The sequence below is a fragment of the Sphaeramia orbicularis genome, chromosome 14 (assembly GCF_902148855.1).
Source record: "Sphaeramia orbicularis chromosome 14, fSphaOr1.1, whole genome shotgun sequence".
Classification (NCBI taxonomy): Eukaryota; Metazoa; Chordata; class Actinopteri; order Kurtiformes; family Apogonidae; genus Sphaeramia; species Sphaeramia orbicularis.
Genome location: NC_043970.1, coordinates 42,003,948 through 42,022,480, shown reverse-complemented (window position 1 = coordinate 42,022,480; position 18,533 = coordinate 42,003,948). Strand labels below are relative to the sequence as shown.

General features: G+C 35.8%; 1 protein-coding gene across 1 annotated transcript in view; it reads left to right on the top strand.

Moving 5' to 3' along the window:
* The window catches only part of sytl2a (synaptotagmin-like 2a), a 56,431-nt gene that overhangs the window by 3,815 nt on the left and 34,083 nt on the right, over nucleotides 1–18,533 (top strand). Inside the window, exons 2-5 of the mRNA XM_030154465.1 lie at nucleotides 5,358–5,629; nucleotides 9,332–9,486; nucleotides 10,851–10,968; nucleotides 18,232–18,298. Of these exons, the coding sequence (XP_030010325.1) occupies nucleotides 5,529–5,629; nucleotides 9,332–9,486; nucleotides 10,851–10,968; nucleotides 18,232–18,298 (441 nt within the window). The 5' untranslated portion in view covers nucleotides 5,358–5,528. The remainder of the gene's footprint in view (nucleotides 1–5,357; nucleotides 5,630–9,331; nucleotides 9,487–10,850; nucleotides 10,969–18,231; nucleotides 18,299–18,533) is intronic.

Here is an 18,533-nt window from a genome sequence, read left to right as displayed (position 1 = left end):
TGGTTAAATTATTTCAGTGTGTGTATATGTCGAGGCCCAAAATGGAATCTGGCCCGATTCAGAATCGGGCCGGCCCAGAATGGAATTCTATTCTAGGCTGGCCTAGAATGGAATCCTGCTGCTATAATGTTATTTTTATACCATGTTTAATGCAAATGATCCATAATTCCATAATTTGTCATAATTTTACATTTTCAGTCTTACATACCTTGAGTAACTATTGTCAATTTCAGTCGATTTCACTGTACCATATATTGGTGGGGAGTACCACTAGGTTCTATTTGTAAATAAAGTGTATTATAGTTTACAATTAAAATGTTGTTTGTTTCATTTTTTTTTTCACATATTTGCAAATTCCATGTATTGATTTTTGTAATAATTTAGATCATTTGCATTAAACATGGTATAAAAATAACATTATAGCAGCAGGATTCCATTCTAGGCCGGCCTAGAATAGAATTCCATTCTGGGCCGGCCCGATTCTGAATCGGGCCAGATTCCGTTTTGGGCCTTGACATATATAAGTACTTTTTGAACATTTTTAGCACAATTTCAACAATACCGCGATAATAATGATAACCGTGATCATTTTGGTCACAATAACTGTGATATGAAATGTTCGTATCGTTACGTCCCTAACTGTAAGTATAAAATACATGTAGGAGAAACAATATTTGTCTGAAATATAATGGCATTAAAGTATGAATTTGTATAACACGGAACTGCTCTGGTAAAGTGTTTGTATGTCATTTATTCTGAAGTAGACTACTTGAGGTATTATCTTTTGTATATATTCCAGCAGTGAAATAAGGAAAATGAACTTTCACATCGTAGTATTTTATGCATTTTCCTCTACTTACCGGTGACTCAATAAAAATAAGTCCTACAACTTATTTTGGCGACCTGACCCTAAGTTTTTTGAAAGAGAGCTTTACATGAGTGAATACAATCAGAACAGACGGGTATCAGTTTTTGGTATTTTTTCATGTTTGTGTCAAAATACTACATTTCTGGCCCCCACCCCCCAATATATATATATAGTTGAATAGTTCAGACAGAATCCAGAAGTGTATTTGGCATTTACTTTAACCCATAAAGACCCAAACATCCACCGTCCACCAAAACCATCTACTGATCTGAACTGTTTAATACCTGATGATCCACTAATCCTATCAATACATTTAAATAATTCAGGTAAAATTCAGTTTAGCATCTTTCATGGTCATCAGATATGACCCATTTGGACCTCCAGAGGTTCCGTAGTTACCATGGAAACACTGTCATCTTCTACAACACTGATTCCCCAGTAAAACCCATGGACTTGGATCAATGACAGTGGATGGAAACGCTTGCTTTGTGTTCAGTTAATGATAGATTTTACTGAAAAAGTCACTTTTTGTTCAGTTTTCTCTGTTTTGGATATAATAACCCTCAACTTTAGTCTGAGCTTTAATGAACATCTACATGATCAGTGAATTAAATGTGGGAAAATATATGATTTTAAATTGAACAAACACAAAAATATAGAGGATAATATTGTAATAAATGGTGATAAATTACTTCAGAAAAGTCAAATATGGAGAAAAAACAATTTTGGAAGTGCCACAAAAGTAACACTGGGTCTTTATGGGTTAATGCAGTACAAATGTAATGAGGAAATAAGTCAAGGAAATAAGTTCTTTGACCTCCTTGCAGACTTTTCCCTTTTACAAACAGGACAAACAACATTTTTCTGTGTAAAGCAATAACTTGCATGAAGCTCATGCAAGATTACACCACAGAAGAAAGTGATTAATGTCATCTTACAGATCTAGTTTTAACAAAATCTGTATGCTTCGTGTTTAAGAGGTGGTTATAACTTGCCCAATTTGGATTACTAAATGGGAATTAAAGACAAGAGTAGTAAAAATTCCAGCACTGGCCTGATCACATCAGGGTTAGGGTACTTGTAAATTTTTTTTTTTTTCTGTAGTGCTTGAAACTGAGCATGAAACTTGATCGCCAGATTCTGCACAGTAATGTTTTATGTTAGAGAACACTGTTAAAACATGCAGGCATTCCTTGGACAGATTTAGTCCCTGCTTAAAGGGAAAGGAGCAACTTTGTTTTCATTCAGTCGAGGTTTTAATTGTTTTCACTAAAAGGAATCCAGCTGTATTTCCTTGTTCCGTGTTTAGTACAGTTCCCTCACACTGCATTTTTTTTGGGATTTGTGTCACTTTGTTTGAGGTTTACCCCGCAGATTTGTTTACCATCAGATAGGCTTTACTGGTAGGGATGTTTGCTGTTGTGTGAGGTTCTCATGAGGAGCAGGAAATAGTGACTAAGACACAAGTGGTTTTTGTCTGAACAGTCAACGGCGTGTCAGCGTTGCATGTCGAGGCAAAGACAAGTCCGGTTTAATGAAACTGTCGGGGCTGAACTGAACATCAGAGCTGCTCCTACTCTGGACTTTTAACGGGGAGAGTTTCTACATGTCGTTATTGTCTGAAAGAGTGATTAATGCATGAATGTTGAAAATCCAGTGTTCTTCACAAGGTTCAATGAAGCGAATTTAAGAAAAAAAAAAAGGACTAGAAGTGCACTATATGGGCAAAAGTATTGGGACTAGGGATGTAACGATTACCAGTATAATGATAAACCACGGTAAAATTGCAGACGGTTAGTATTACCATTTAAATTCTAATTATTATGATAACCGTGTTTGATTACCGCACTTTTAGGGGAAAAAATGCCTATGTAAAGATCTGCTTTTATGTTAAATATTTGAGTATAGTTTTAATTTATTACAATTTTGATTTTCTATACCTAATATTTGGAACCAATATTCACTTTTGAAGTCTTTGAAAAGGTTCTTTAAGCATCTGTGTTATTTATGCAAGAAATTATATACATTTTTAAAATAGGAGTTCATATTTTTTTTGCGTTTTCTGGCCTTTTATGTCGATATAGTCGGTTAGAGTGAAAAAATAATAGGCAGATGATATAGATGAAGTTGTGCTGAAAAAAAAGATTCCAAACGTGGGTATAGTAAACATTTATTTATTTACTATATAAAGGCAAAATCATTAGTACTGGAAAACGGACAAAATAGGCTCAGACCACTAAGGGTTAATATTTGAATGTTTCTGCCAACAGAAAGTGCATTGTACCAATTATTTTATTTTATTTATTTATTTTTTTTTAAATACAACTTGGTTAAATTATTTCAGTGTGTGTATTAGTACTTTTTGAACATTTTGAGCACAATTTCAATAATACTGCGATAATAATGATAACCATGATAATTTTGGTCACAATAACCATGATATGAAATTTTCCTATGGTTACATCCCTACTTGGGACACATTGAATGCAGGTGTTTCTTTTCTAACAGGGGTCTGGGATACAAAACAATAACGACAAATGTCATAATATAGTTTTATATTGTGATAAATATCATTGCATTGGTTAGTTTTGTTTAAATTGTTATCTTTGTTTAATAAGGAAGTATTGATGTTTATATCTCAAATCAGCAATGAATAGGACATCTTACAGCTGGAGACATGATGTGTCCAAATATTTTTTTTGTCCATATAGTTTATAAATATCAATATTTCCTTAAAGTTTAATGGGAGATTTTTCTTCCGAAGTGAGATGTGAAGAAAGTGGATGGTTACTCTGCTGCCAGGCTCCTGACCCACACAAACAGGAGAACCCACATCACTCCCATCCTTAAATCTCTCCACTGGCTCCCTGTTCTATATCGTCTTCATTTCAAAATTCTTGTGCTAACTTTCCGGGCCCTACATGGCCAGGCCCCTGCATACATTGCTTCCCTGATCCAGCCCTACAGCTCGACTCGTAGCTTGAGGTCTTCAGGACAGCACCTGCTGATGGTTCCACGGACCTGTTTTAGCACACGCGGTGACAGGTCTTTTAAAGCTGTGGCACCACGTCTATGGAATGACCTGCCTCTACACCTACGGTCCATGGACTCTGTAGAGAGCTTTAAGAAACACCTCAAAACCCTCCTGTTCAAAAAGGCTTTTTAGTCTCCCACCTGACCCAGGACCACCACAAACTGATTACACTCTATGTATTCATCATAAAGTACTCCATGTGCCCCCCCCCCAGTCTCTCCATATCTCTATCGCTCTCTCTTTTCTCCTCCTTTACTCTCTCTCTCTCTCTTTAACCCCAGCTGGTCAAGGTAGACAGCCATCCTTCAGGAGTCTGGGTCTGCTCGAGGTTTCTGCCCGTTAAAGGGAAGTTTTTCCTCACCACTGTCACCAATCACAAGTGTTTGCTCCTGAAGGATTCTGTTGGGTCTCTGTAAACTTGATTTGATTCTGATTTGAATTGATAAAGCACTTTGTGACTCTGTCTGTGAAAAGTGCTCTATAAATAAAATTTACTTACTTACTTACTTACTTACTTACTTAGTTGTGTTGGAAAATTATTATTTACAGTCAGAACATGAAAAATAGTTTTGAAATTTAGAGATAGAACATTTAAAATCATAGTCATGGATAAAAAAAAAATAATAATATTGAGAGAAATTAAGTAAAAACCATCTCTGAGGCATTTTGGAAGCAAAGATAACAAGTTAAACCAGTGGTTCCCAACCTTTTTTGGCTCGTGACCCAATTTTAGCATCACAAATTTCTGGATGGAGACTTTTTTTTTTTTTTTTTCTAAAATTAATTTGTTTTTGATCATTTAATAGTTTGCTATACTATGTTGCAAATAAACAATTTCAGATCACATTTAGTCGATATAATGTATATTATTATGGACGAAGGCAGAAAAGCCAGGTGTAGATTACTGCACAAAGTGAGAATTTGATTTTCCTTGGTCAGGATATGTACAGTCAGTCCAGCTTGGATTTACAAGGCTGACAATTAATACTGAACAAACAAGAACTCAAACTATGAATTATGAAAGAGCTGCAGCATCTGAAACTGACCACAATGAGCATTTGAAAGATAAACAGAACCACAGTGCTTCAGTTTCAGCTTCACAGTTTGTCATGTCTTTTATGGATTGGGATTGTCTCTCTCAACTCACCATATTTTTTTTTTTATTAGTAAGTTTTTCTTAAATTTTTATCAATTACTAGAAATTTCACTGTTACCCCATTTGAATTCCAGGCGACCCCACGTGGGGTCCCGACCCCAATGTTGAAAAACACTGAGTTAAACAAAACTAACCAATGTAATATTTGTCACAATATAAAACAATATTCTGGCATTTGTCGTTATTGTTTTGTATTAGTATGATATTCAACGTGTCTTGATACTTCTGTTTATATAATGTAGTTGCCAGCATCTTCTTGTGGCCTGTGTGTTACTTAATTTCTGTTTTTGCTGTTTCAGAGTCAAATCTGCATTTAGACATGGAAGACAATCCCAACTGAAACAACCTGCATCCAAACACACCCAAGCTGCGTATGAACGTACATGCAGACTGCCTTTTCCACCATGGATTAAGTACAGATTACGAGACTTCACATGGGCTTTTGAGACATCACATACAAAAAGAGCAACATGATCGATCTCAGCTTCCTGACCGAGGAGGAGCAGGAGACCATCCTGGCTGTTTTAAAAAGAGATGCCGAGCTCAAAAAGGCCGAGGAGAAACGAGTCCAGTGAGTTGATGAGTGGCACCAGACGACTCAGTCTTATGGCTTTAATTATATGTATCTGTGTTCAACCTCAGTTTAGCAAGTTTTTTTAAATTTTTTTTTTATTAACCCTTTCATGCATAGTGGTCACTACAGTGGACAGTTACTGTACAGCTTTTCTCTTGTATATTCATGGATTTCGTTGTTTTAGTTCCATATCAACCAACACAGTGGACACTTATGCATCATCTCATAAACTGCAATTCATACCATTATTGTAACTTTGCTGTTCTTGATTGGTTCTTGAGTGGAAATCAATTGTTAATATTTATTTTTTGCATATTATCTCCATGAAGTGAGTAATAACTAGTATTAGAATATGTTAAAATGTGAGAAAACATCAGATTAGCTGCATTAAACATAGTTTCATTTCACTGTTTTCATATCACTTTATGATATTGGGTTTTAAATACATGTTTCTTGCTTCAAGAATAAAATTCATGGTGTAGCTGAGTGGACATTTTTGTAACTCCATGAAAAACAGGTTGATTTTTAAAAAAAATCAATCACGTTTTTTTTTCATGCCTAAAGAGGAATAAAAACACTCAGGGAAAAAAATCTTGTTTAAGGTTCTCATAATTCATGCATGAAAGGGTTAATAAGCCATCCAAACGTTGATTTTGACAGATGTTTGGACTCTCCCATGTTAGATTATCACCCCCCACCCCCCAAAAAAAAAAAAAAAAGGGGAAGCAAGGGGTATTGTCTTTGGTTTGGTTTGCTTGTTTGTTTGTTTGTTTAACACTCTAGCAGCAAAACTATTGGTTAAATCCATACCAAATTTGGTTTATAGGTTGCCAGTGACCCAGAATAGATGTAATTACATTTTGGGAAAAGTAGGTCAAAGTTAATTTTTTTTTTTTTACTAGCGGCATTGTACCTGTGGTGCCATTGTACAATAGCATGAAAAGTAGAACTTGTCTGCCACCACTATCCATTTGTAAACTACCATTTAATCATGCATTATGCAGGTAATAATTTGAGCTAACATGAGGCATGAAGGGAAGAGCATGCATTTGTTTGGCCTGTCAAGCATGATTAACCCTTTCATGCACGAATTATGAGAATTTTAGTCAATATTTTTTCTTGAGTGATTTTATTCCTCTTCTGGCATTAAAAAAAAAAACAATGCAATTGAAAATTTTTCATGAACCTATTTTTCATGGAGTTACAAACTCAGCTGGACACCATGCATTTAATTTTTGAAGCAAAGAAACATGTATTTAAAACCCATCATCAGAAAGTGATATACTGTGTGAAAACTATGAAATAAAAACATTTTTAAATGCTGCTAATGCCGTTTTCTCACATTTTAACATACTCCAATATTAATTGTTACTCACTTCATGGAGATAATAGGCAAAAAAAACAATACCTTTTTGTGCAAAAAAAAAAAAAAACCCTGTTAATTACAGTCTAATAATAATTAGCAATTGATTTACACTAAAACGTGTTAGTGCAGATCAGGTTTATCAAAAACAGCAAAGGTACAGTAAAGGTATGAGTTGCAGTGCTTGTGATGGTGCATAAGTGTCCACTGTGTTGGCTGATATGGAACTAAAACAACAAAACCCATGAATATACAAGAGAACAGCTGTAGAAGAACTGTCCACTGGAGTGACCACTACGCATGAAAAGGTTAAATTTATACAGCAGTAGGGAACTGCAGCCTTCACATTGTAGCATCATCTGCTAGCAGTAGAAATTTCCAAACGGCAGCATAACCACTTCTGAAAATGGAGTATGGCGGCAGGGATGAAGAATTCAAAGTAGAGAGGCTAAAATCACCCAGTATACCTCACAACATTTGAATACGGACATAAAATTGTGCCTAGTAGATAGTCAGGTAATGTTTTTTTTCATTTGGCAAGTTTGGCGGCGATCGGGCCTGTGAAGGCTGAGGAAAATCCGTCCAAACGCCCTCCTGTGCTGCAACATCGATCGATCAGACACAGAACATGCATTATATAGTAGGATGAATTTTTACAATCATTTTTCTTCTCCCATTTATGTTTATGTTAATGCATTTGGCAGACGCTTTTTTTCCAAAGCAACTTACAGGGGAAAACCAATTAAATCACTCAATCAATCAAATTTTATTTATATAATGCCAGATCACAAAAAAGTTATCTCATGACACTTTATATATAGAGTTGGTCAAAAACCAGACTCTAAGCCAATTTACAGAAACCCAACAGAATCCTCCAGGAGCAAACACTCGTGACTGGTGACAGTGGCGAGGAAAAACTTCCCTTTAAAAGCAGAAACCTGGAGCAGACCCAGACTCCTGGAGGATGGCCGTCTGCCTTGACCAGTTGGGGTTAAAGAGAGAGGGTAAAGAAAGAGAAAAAGAGAGAGCGATAGAGATAGAGACTGGGGGGGAGTAGGGGGAGACACATGGAGGCAGTTGAGGATAAGTGAGTGGTGATGATGAGGGCAGGGAAGAGGCAGGACCACCGCAGCAGGTCCAGAAATAATCCTGGAAGAATCTGTGATAATCCTGGGAAAAACCTTATTAGAATATTTAAGATGGAATGTTTGAATGATGGAATGTTTATTTATAATGGGCAAAATTTCACATGTCTATAATAACAACATCAATTTTGTTTCTATTAACTTCAAACTTGGCACATATATAGAGGTAATTGATTTACAGTACTGACATCAACACATGTATAGACATGATGACATCAGCTGGATCGATGCCAAAATAAGATACAATACGTGCAAGAGGCGGGGTTTGTTGTGCCTGGAACCACTTGTTTATATATTATAATAATAATAATAATAATAACAATAATAATTATAATAATAATAATAATAATAATAATAATAATAATAATAATAATAATAATAATAATGGATTGGATTTATATAGCGCCTTTCTAGACACCCAAAGCGTATATTTCATAGACAAACTGAATTATCCATCTAGAACAGGGGTGTCAAAGTCATCTTAGTTCAGGGGCCACATTTAGCTAAATTTGATCTGAAGTGGGCCGAACCAGTGAAATAATAACATAATGATATATAAATAATGTCAACTCCAAACTTTTCTCTGTGTTTAAGAGTGAAAAAAGTATATTTACATTAGGAAAAGGTTTACATCTACAAACTGTCCTTTCAAACAATGTGAATAACATGAACAAACTGAAAAAATAAGTGTAATTTTAACAATATTCTGCCTCAGTGTATCATTTACACATGTACATTATAACCTACAGATCACAGTGGATTTATAAACATACAAAACATTTAATAACACGCAGAATATTGTTAAAATTGTACTTACTTCTCTTAAGACATTTCAGGTTGTTCATATTTGTTCAGGTTATTAGCATTTTTTGTGAAGTTATACTTTGTTTTAGTGTAAATACATGAAAATATTTACATTTACAAAGAGAAACGTTTGGAGTTGCAATTATTTATATGTTATTGTGATAATATTTTACCGATTTGACCCACTTGAGATTGAATTAGTCTGAATGTGGAACCTGAACTAAAAGGATTGTTAATATCTTAGTGTAATTTTTGCATTTCACAACTTCATCCCAAGGGCCAAACCGGACCCTTGGGATGCCAGATTTGGCCCCCGAGCCGCATGTTTGACACCTGTGATCTAGAATATTACAACTGAAAAAACCCCAATGTGTCTCTTGCTTCCAGAAACCTGCAGCAGAACGTGAGCGACCGCGGCCAGCTCAGGTACCTGACCGGAGAATGGTTTTACGAGACCAAGCAGCTTCGGCATCAGGATCGCATCCACGGCTCGGACATCATCAGGGCGTCAATGAAACACACACATAAACCTCTGACCATCTGTGAGTCCGATACATCCCTCTGTTCATACAACACACACTTTAATGACCCCATAATGGACGTATACACAGAAAACCTCACAGTATTCTCTTGTGAAGAGCAGGAGTCACTGAGATTTGTCTCTTCCATTTTACATAAATCATTATATTCACTCATTAACCCAAAAAGACCCAGTGTTACTTTTGTGGCAGTTCCCAAATTAATTACATTCCCAAAATGGAGTTTCCATTCCATATTTCCATTTACAAACTGTCCTTTCACAAAAAAAAAAGATGCAAATAACCAGAAAAAACTGACATTTCTTAAGAAAAATAAGTGCAATTTTAACAATATTATGCCTCAACTTATCATTTATACATGTGCGTTACACACAATGTTACACAGAACAGGCATAATATTGTTAAAATTGCACTAAATTTACTTTAGACATTTCAGGTTGTTTGTATTTGTTCAGGTTATTCACATTTTATTGTGAAAGGATAGTTTGTTAATGTAAATATTTCCATAATTTAATGTTTTTGTATTTTTGTACCAAAGCAAAGAAAGGTTTGTAGTTGTCAATGTCTATAAGTTATTATTCTGTTATTTTACTTGAGATCCCATTGGTCTGTATGTCTCTCCTGAACTAAAATGAGTTCAAAACCCTTGATTGTTAATATCTTAAGTGGAATTTTTGCACTTCAGCGGGCCCGTTTTGGCCCGTGGGCCATATGTTTGACACCCCTGTTATAAAGCTTCACTTATGAGGGGGGGCTGGAAAGTTCATAGCCTGACTAAGAAGAAGTTATTCCACAGCAGTGAAACTTGGCATACATTAAATTCAACCTCTCCTGATACTAACTGCATGGTTTCCTTCCAGATAAACCCACACTGGATAAATAATTTAGGACTTTGAAAAGCAGTACCAGAGACATTTGGTGAACCATCCGTGGCACCGTGGTCTTATCAAATGTCTGCAGAAAAAGGGGTTAGCCCCCAAGGACATTCATGCTGACATGGTTGCGAGAGGAGATGATGCTCCAGCTTTATCAACTGTGCAAAACTGGGAAGCTGAATTTAAGAGGGGTAGGGAGAACGAGGGAGGGGTGAAAAGCAAGCATTTTCATGAAATGTCTGTAGTACTACTTTCCAAAGTCCTAAATTATTTATCCAATGTGGGTTTGTCTGGAAGGAAACCATGCAGTTAGTATCAGGAAAGGTTGAATTTAATGTATGCCAAGTTTCATTGCTGTGGAATAACTCCTTGGTCAGGCTATGAACTTTTCAGCCCCCCCTCGTATGCTTTGCAGTACATTACTGGTCTGACACATTTACTGTAGTTTAATCAAACAGTCACTGGTATAACTGTATGAACGCTGTGTTGCAGTGGAGCTTTCCCAGATCCTGCCTGAAAGGCCCAGTTTTGTCAGCAGTGAAAATAAGGAAGTGTTTGTGCCGCCCGTTCTCTCTGGTCTGCTTCAGGAGCCACAACTCGGCAATCACAGGTGAGTTTGGTGAATGAAAGAGAAACGCACAAAGTCACAAAACGCCTGGTGTTGAACCAGACCCTGTCCACCGACTCACGACACTGGTATACACATTTTTGGAAATTGCCTGCTTACTAAAACTACCTTTAGCCTATTTGTTATGTAAATGCTGGGTTTGTGTATTTATTGAGTAGACTGGGTGTTTACAATGCTGCTGCTGCTGCTGCTGCTGCTGCTTAGCTTGGCTAAGCTAGAAAGCATGTAGAAGTATTTTCTGTAGTAATAGGCTTATTTGCAATGATGTGTAACACTGTTATGGCAACATTTCTCTGTGCCAATGAGTTCGATAAGGGGTGTTGTCTTAAAGTTATAGGACTGATTGAATATCAGTGTCAGAATGTTTCAGAATCAGAGTACTTTATTAATCCAAAGGAGAAATGTTTGTGTGTGTTACAGTTGCTCCATTCAAGTATAATAAAAAGTAGCGGGGAAGAAATTATCAGTACAAGAAAAAGAAAAGCTCCAAATGAATAAATAAATACATCGGCTAAAATTTACTTAGGGGGTCAAATGAGTGGCCATTTTTGTCAAAAAAAAAAGTTGTAAGAAATGCATAGAACTGTGTTGAAATAATGCTCATACATTTGTGCACAGACTACTGATATTATTTGACAGTGGAAGCTATATTTTCAGAAATATGATTTTGAATAGCACGTGTACGTGAAAACTTTTGCTGGTGGACAGACGTGACATTACCCACGATAATCTGGTCAGTACCAGTACTTTATTGGTAATAAACTTATATACTTACTATTGCTAATTCTCCTCTTATTCATAAATGTTCGTGTTGTGGATCTAAAACAATAACAGCTGACACAAAAACACAAAATGTGGCAGTGGACGGATGTGACATGGTTGTTACAGATCCCATCATACTGATGCTCGGCAGCCATGTCACTGTTTCCACAAATGATCCCTGTGCAAAAACTAGGATCAGAATTATTTATTGTATAGTTTATCATCAGACTAAAGAGTAAATAAAATATAGAATTGTTATTTCTTTATAAAAATGCTTATTATTAGAAAACTGTTGATTTAAAAAGTGACATGTGACATTCTTAATGTATGTATTGGCATAACATAAGCAGGATGGATCAGCACCATACTCCAACCTGTACAAATAAAACATGTGATATGTAGGATAGAATCTTGTAAGAAAAATTGGGAATCTAAAAGAATAGAATATTTGTTTTTCTGGTAAATTCAGTTAAAATATAACTTTGCCATTTGTGACATGAAAATATAGCATTAATTGTGATGAAATTGGACATTTTTGAGCTGAAAACATAGTTCATATGACCATCAACATGTTGCACCAGAACTGAAATCCTGTAAATTTGCAGAACTTGCATTTACCAACACAAAGTTCCTTTAAGGATTCACTTATATTGATTTCTTATGCACAAAGACATAAATAAGACCTCTAAGTAAGTTTTAGCCGACATACATGCATACATATAGATACATACGTACATACATACATACATACTAGGGGTGTAATGGTGCACTTGTTTGCACCGAACCGTTTCAGTTCGGGGCCTTCGGTAAAATACAGAGGTGTACTGTACGAATATATGTAACCTAAGTGAAGAACGTAAACACTCAGGAAGTAGGGTGGACACAAGCAGAACCCATGTGCAGGGTTTCCTCTATACATTCTGCAGCGGTGGCACACCACTGCTGAATTCTCAACGCTGCAGCAAAAAAAAAAACCCAAAAAACACTTTATTCTGAGGCTGGGATGCTGATAAGGGGGGTTAAACATGGCAACAGAGAGTATAACAGAGGCACAGAAACGGGGTCGGGTGTTCGAAAGCTGTTAAGTTTCAGTTTTCGGTAGTTATGGAGCACACACCCCCATAACCGCCCTTCACTTGTCTCCTTTACTGTGCCAAAAACGTATCGAAAATGTTCCGAACTGAAATTTTTAGTACCATTACACCCCTAATAGATACACACATACATACAACTGTACATGTTAAAACACTCTATTGAAACACAATTGTAAATCAGTAATTAGTGCGATATTGCAGCATGGCTGGGAGGAATGGCAAGAAGTTTGATAATTGAGATATGAGGAGCATAGGCAATACTTTTACTGTAACAAATGCATGTCTATAGAGATGTTTAGAACAGGACATAAACAGTTGACTGGTCCAGATGAGGGAGGTAAAGGACTGTTGTTCCTATAGCTTTCACTTATGGTAGGCATTAAGGAAATAAAAATAAACATAAAAAGGCTGATAAATATCATCATACACACACATTAACCTAAATTCACACAAGCACAATAACCCCGCTGAACCCATGCACATAACACAGAGCATTATAGAGCATAAAATCCAATACCCACAATGAAATGCGGCAAACACGCCACAATATGTAATAGAATTTTTATTGTTCATTTACTGAAAGCCTTTTAACTTCTTCTTTTATCTGTTGGTTAAGTGTTTATGCTATGAAAGACAAGAACAGTCTGTATGCTATTGTAAAAATATGCTCCAAGATCATTGGAGTCAGACACAGAGACTTGTCTTCCCTCTGGGAGCTTCAGGTGGAGAGAAAAGCCCAGTCCATCGTCAGGGACCCTCACCATGTGTTGCATCTGAAGTTTGCCTTGATGCCTTCAGGCCAGTGTTACCACGCTCCTCAGAGGAGAACCAACAGATATTCAAAATCTTTTATTCCTTCAGCTATCACCCTTTTAAACTCTGACAGAAGCCATTTTAGTCATTTTGTATGATTTTTTTTGTTGTTGTAGTTTTTTTTTTTCTTTTTTAGCTTACCGGCTGACAGGCTGTAAGCTATTGTTGTCATGCGGCGTCCGTCGTCGTCTGTTGTCCGTTACAAAAATTTCAATCATCTTCTTCTCCGAAACTACAATTCCAATTGACTTCAAACTATACAGCTTATTTATGATAATGTCAACAAAAGTTAGTGAAATTATTTGGATCTGGATCTGATTCTGGATTTGGTGTGACTTTGAAAAATTTCCCCATTAAAAGAGATAGGAAGTGGATCGATGCAATAACTCAGTAAATATTATAATAATAATAATAATAATAATAATAATAATAATAATAATAATAATAATACATTTTATTTATAAGTGCCTTTCAAGACATCCAAGGACACCGTACAACAAGATAAAACAAACAATCCATAAAATACAAAGAAATAAACAGATTAAAACAAATAATTTCTATATCAAGAAATAAAGTTGTAGAATGTAAATATATGATATAAATGATATCAAGTTGACATTTCTACAGTCCAGCCTTGATGGGGAGATGACCAAAACATAATGGCCACATGCTGATCAGGATCTTCTTCTGGATCCGGGAACTTACAGAAAATTTAACATGGGCTCTTATGGGGAAAACATTTCAATCGTCTTTTTCTCCCAACCTCCAGTTCTGATTGACTTCAAACTTGGTATACAGCTTCTTTATGAAGATGTCAATACAAGGTATTGAAATTATGTCGATCTGGATCTGATTCTGGATTTGGTGTGACTTTGAAAAATTTTCCTGTTGTAAGAGATAGGAAGTGGATTGATCCAATAAATCAGTATCAGTGATATCAAGTTGGAATTTGAATTTTTTACAGATCTGATTGGAATATGACCAAAACATGGGCTATTTCTGTAATATAATAAATACACAGAACTGGGTGATACTAAATGGCATCTGGATACATTTCCCAAAGCTTTTAATTTGGCCGGTAAGCTACAGGGCCATTGGTCCTATTTTTTAAATATTAGCGGAACTATTAGGGTCTTTTAGTCTTTTAGTCTGCATTGGTATTTATTGACTATTTATTGTTGATTATTTAAATGCATTTATTCATAGTTGCTTTCACTAGTCCTGTATTTGTGCACTGATTTATTTATGTTTGTCACATTGCACTTTGGATGTGGGCTGATGTCTGTGGTAAGCTGCAAATGAATTGCCCGTATGGGATAAATAAAGTTTTCTGAATCTGAATCTAGACAATATATTAACAATATGACAATTACAGAAATATACATAAATAAGTGTGCAAAAATGGTTGCATTATTAAAACTATGCGATTATAATGTGGACTTGGAATGATTTGGTTTGGGTTTTAGACTTTGCTAGTCTGGGTACTGGTCATTTTCAGAAAACTTCCCTATAACCGTTACAAATACAGTCTGCAGTAAATGTATTTAAGTGCCATTGGTATTGAATTGTGTAATCTGGAGTATTCAGTCTGACAGTTTTGGATACGGGTGCAATGGCATCTAAGAGTACAAACCGTATTAAGCATATGCTAATCAGTGTAATGATGGAAAGTCTTCGGTCCCACATAACTCGCAAACCCCTGATTTAGACCCTAACACTGTAAGCACCGCGAGTAAAGTGCAAGTGTAAACAAAACCTGATCAGCGCCGTCTGTTCTGTTATTATGAGCGCCATCACATGCGTCTCTAGTAGAGTAGATTACAGTATATGAGTATGATGGCTCATGCACATGGTAAAGAGATGCTTAGTAATTGGCCCTGCAGTTCTCAGTAATCCTCTTATAGGGTCAGGTCTCACATGTTTGTGTTTTCTATCCATCCAAAGGGCAGTGCTGACACTTTTAAAATATTACACACACCTCAGTGTCAGGTGTAGGCTGGTTTATGTCTGGACTATTTTTACCTCATTTAATGGTATGAAGCATATTTGAGGTTTTATGGAAATGCCTCAATAAACAAGAGTACATCGGAGAATGGGAATTACACACTGCAAAAAAGGCATCTAAAAACAAGATGAAAACACTAAATCTGAGGAAAAAGGTACTCAAAACATGTGGAATATCTGTCCATACAGCAAGACAATTTCACTTGACAAGATTTTTGGAATTAAGGTTGTTAAATCTAGAAATAAAAATGTCTGCAGATGTATGAACGCTTAAAATAATAAATTAACTCTTAAAACAAGATAAATTACCTAACACAGTGGTTCCCAACCTTTTTTTGGCTCATGACCCCATTTGATGTTAATTTCTAGCGACCCCAGACATTTAAAACAGAGACTTTTTTTTTTTTTTGTGCTAAAATTAATTTGTTTTTGATCATGTAATAGTTTGCTATACTATGTTGCAAAAAAACTTTCATTTTAGATGACATTTAGTCTATAGAAAGTATATTGTTATGGACGGAGGCAGAAAAGCCAGGTGTAGATTACTGCACAGTGAGAATTTTACTTTCCTTGGTCAGGATATGTACAGTCAGTCCAGCTTGGATTTACAAGGCTGACAATTAATACTGAACAAACAAGAACTCAAACTATGAATTCTGAAAGAGCTGCAGCATCTGAAACTGACCACAATGAACATTTGACAGATAAACAGAACCACAGTGCTTCAGTTTCAGCTTCACAGTTTGTCACGTCTTTTATGGATTGGGATTGTCTCTGTCAACTCACCATATATTTTTTATTAGTAAGGTTTTTTTTTTTTGTTTTTTTTTTTTTATCAATTGCTAGAAATTTCAGGCGACCCCATTTGAATTCCAGGCGACCCCACGTGGGGTCCCGACCCCAAGGTTGAAAAACACTGATCTAACACTTCTAAATCTACGTTTTTTTCATCATGGTAAGAACCAAATAATTTGCAGTGCAGAGTAGGATTATAGAATGAAAGCAGATTTCCAGTGATGTAATGTGGTCTTATACTTTTACACAAGTCTTTTACCTAATTACAAAGTTAAAGTACTTTTATTTACCATTTCCATTTTATCTTGCTTTATACATTCACTCCATTAAATCTCATCTGTAGATATTTGTGACAAACTGAAGACCTACAGGGGTTGGACAAAATAATGGAAACACCTTAAAAAATCAGCAAAATATAATTTAATATGCTGTAGGTCCGCCTTTTGCGTCAATTACAGCCTCAATTCTCCGAGGTATTGATTCATACAACTTGTGAATTGTTTCCAAAGGAATTTTAAGCCATTCTTCAGTTAGAATACCCTCCAACTCTTTTAGAGACGATGGCGGTGGAAATCGACGTCTTACTTGAATCTCTAAAACTGACCGTAAATGCTCAATAATGTTGAGGTCTGGGGACTGTGCCGGCCATACGAGATGCTCAACTTCATTAGAATGTTCCTCATGCCATTCTTTAACAATTCTAGCTGTTTGGATTGGGGCATTATCATCTTGAGGTGAAGGTGTTTCCATTATTTTGTCCAACCCCTGTACATGTTCCTCAATGGGCAGATAAAATTATTGTCTTTCTTAAGCTAAATAAAGTCCTTAAAATGCAGTGTAACAAAACTCATGACGTTTTGAGATGCATGGTTCTAATACGACAGCAATGCTTTATAGATGTTGTGATCTAATAGAATATGATTCATTGCTTTAGACCACAGGTGTCAAACCTGTGGACCAAAACTGGCCAGACAAAGGGTCCAATCTGGCTCGTGGGATGAATTTGTGAAATGCAAAAATTATACTGAAGATATTAACAATCAGTGATGTCAAAATCATCATATTTCAGGTTCCACTTACAGACCAATTTAAGCTCAAGTGGGTTAGACCAATAAAATACTGTCATACGAACCTTTAAATAAAGACAATCCCAAATTTTTCTCTTTATTTTAGTGTAAAAAAAAATCCAAATTACATGAAAATGTTTACATTTACAAACAAAAAATGTGAATAACCTGAAAAAATATGAACAGCTTGAAATGTCTTAAGACAACTAAGTGCTATTTTAATAATATTATGCCTGTTAATAAATGTTTTGTGTATTTGTAGATCCACTGTGATGTGTAATTTGTAATGCACATGTGTAAATGATAAACTGAGACATAATATTGTTAAAATTGCACTTACTTTTCTGAAGACATTTCAAGTTGTTCATGTTATTCACATTTTAAGGGAAACTTTGTCAATATAAACATTTTCATAATGTAACTTTTACTTCAATTGTATTTTTTTCACTGTTATTATTTTATTGGTTCGACCTACTTGAGATCATATTGCACTGAATGTGGCCCCAGAACTGAACTGATTTTCACACCCCTGTTTTAGACTAAACTACCAACAGTTTATAGAGCATTTTGGTTAACTGAAGTGAAGTATATGAACACTTTTTGGACCACTCCAAATTTCCTGATTTGTCTTTTGGAAAGGCCTTGGGAGTTCAGTTCTAGTTGTAATTCCTGTTTTTACCTGCTGATTGTCATCTTTGTCTTTTTAACAGGGATCAAAACCAGAACCCTTATGAACCACAAGAGACACCTAAACTTGCCGTATTGTCGCCCACAAAGGTAGGATGACAAGAAATAATATACATTGTGGAAGATACATTTAGTTGGCTTCATGTTTTAATGCCGGCCTGATCCCAATCAAGGTGCACAAGTATATTTGCAGAAGTTATTAATCAGTTTGCAAAAAGATACCCCCAAAACCATTCCCAAAATGTTTCTTTGGCCATCTTATGACTAGATCTTGCAATTCTCCAAATTTGAAGAAAATCGGGAAAAAAAATGATAAAATGGCGAC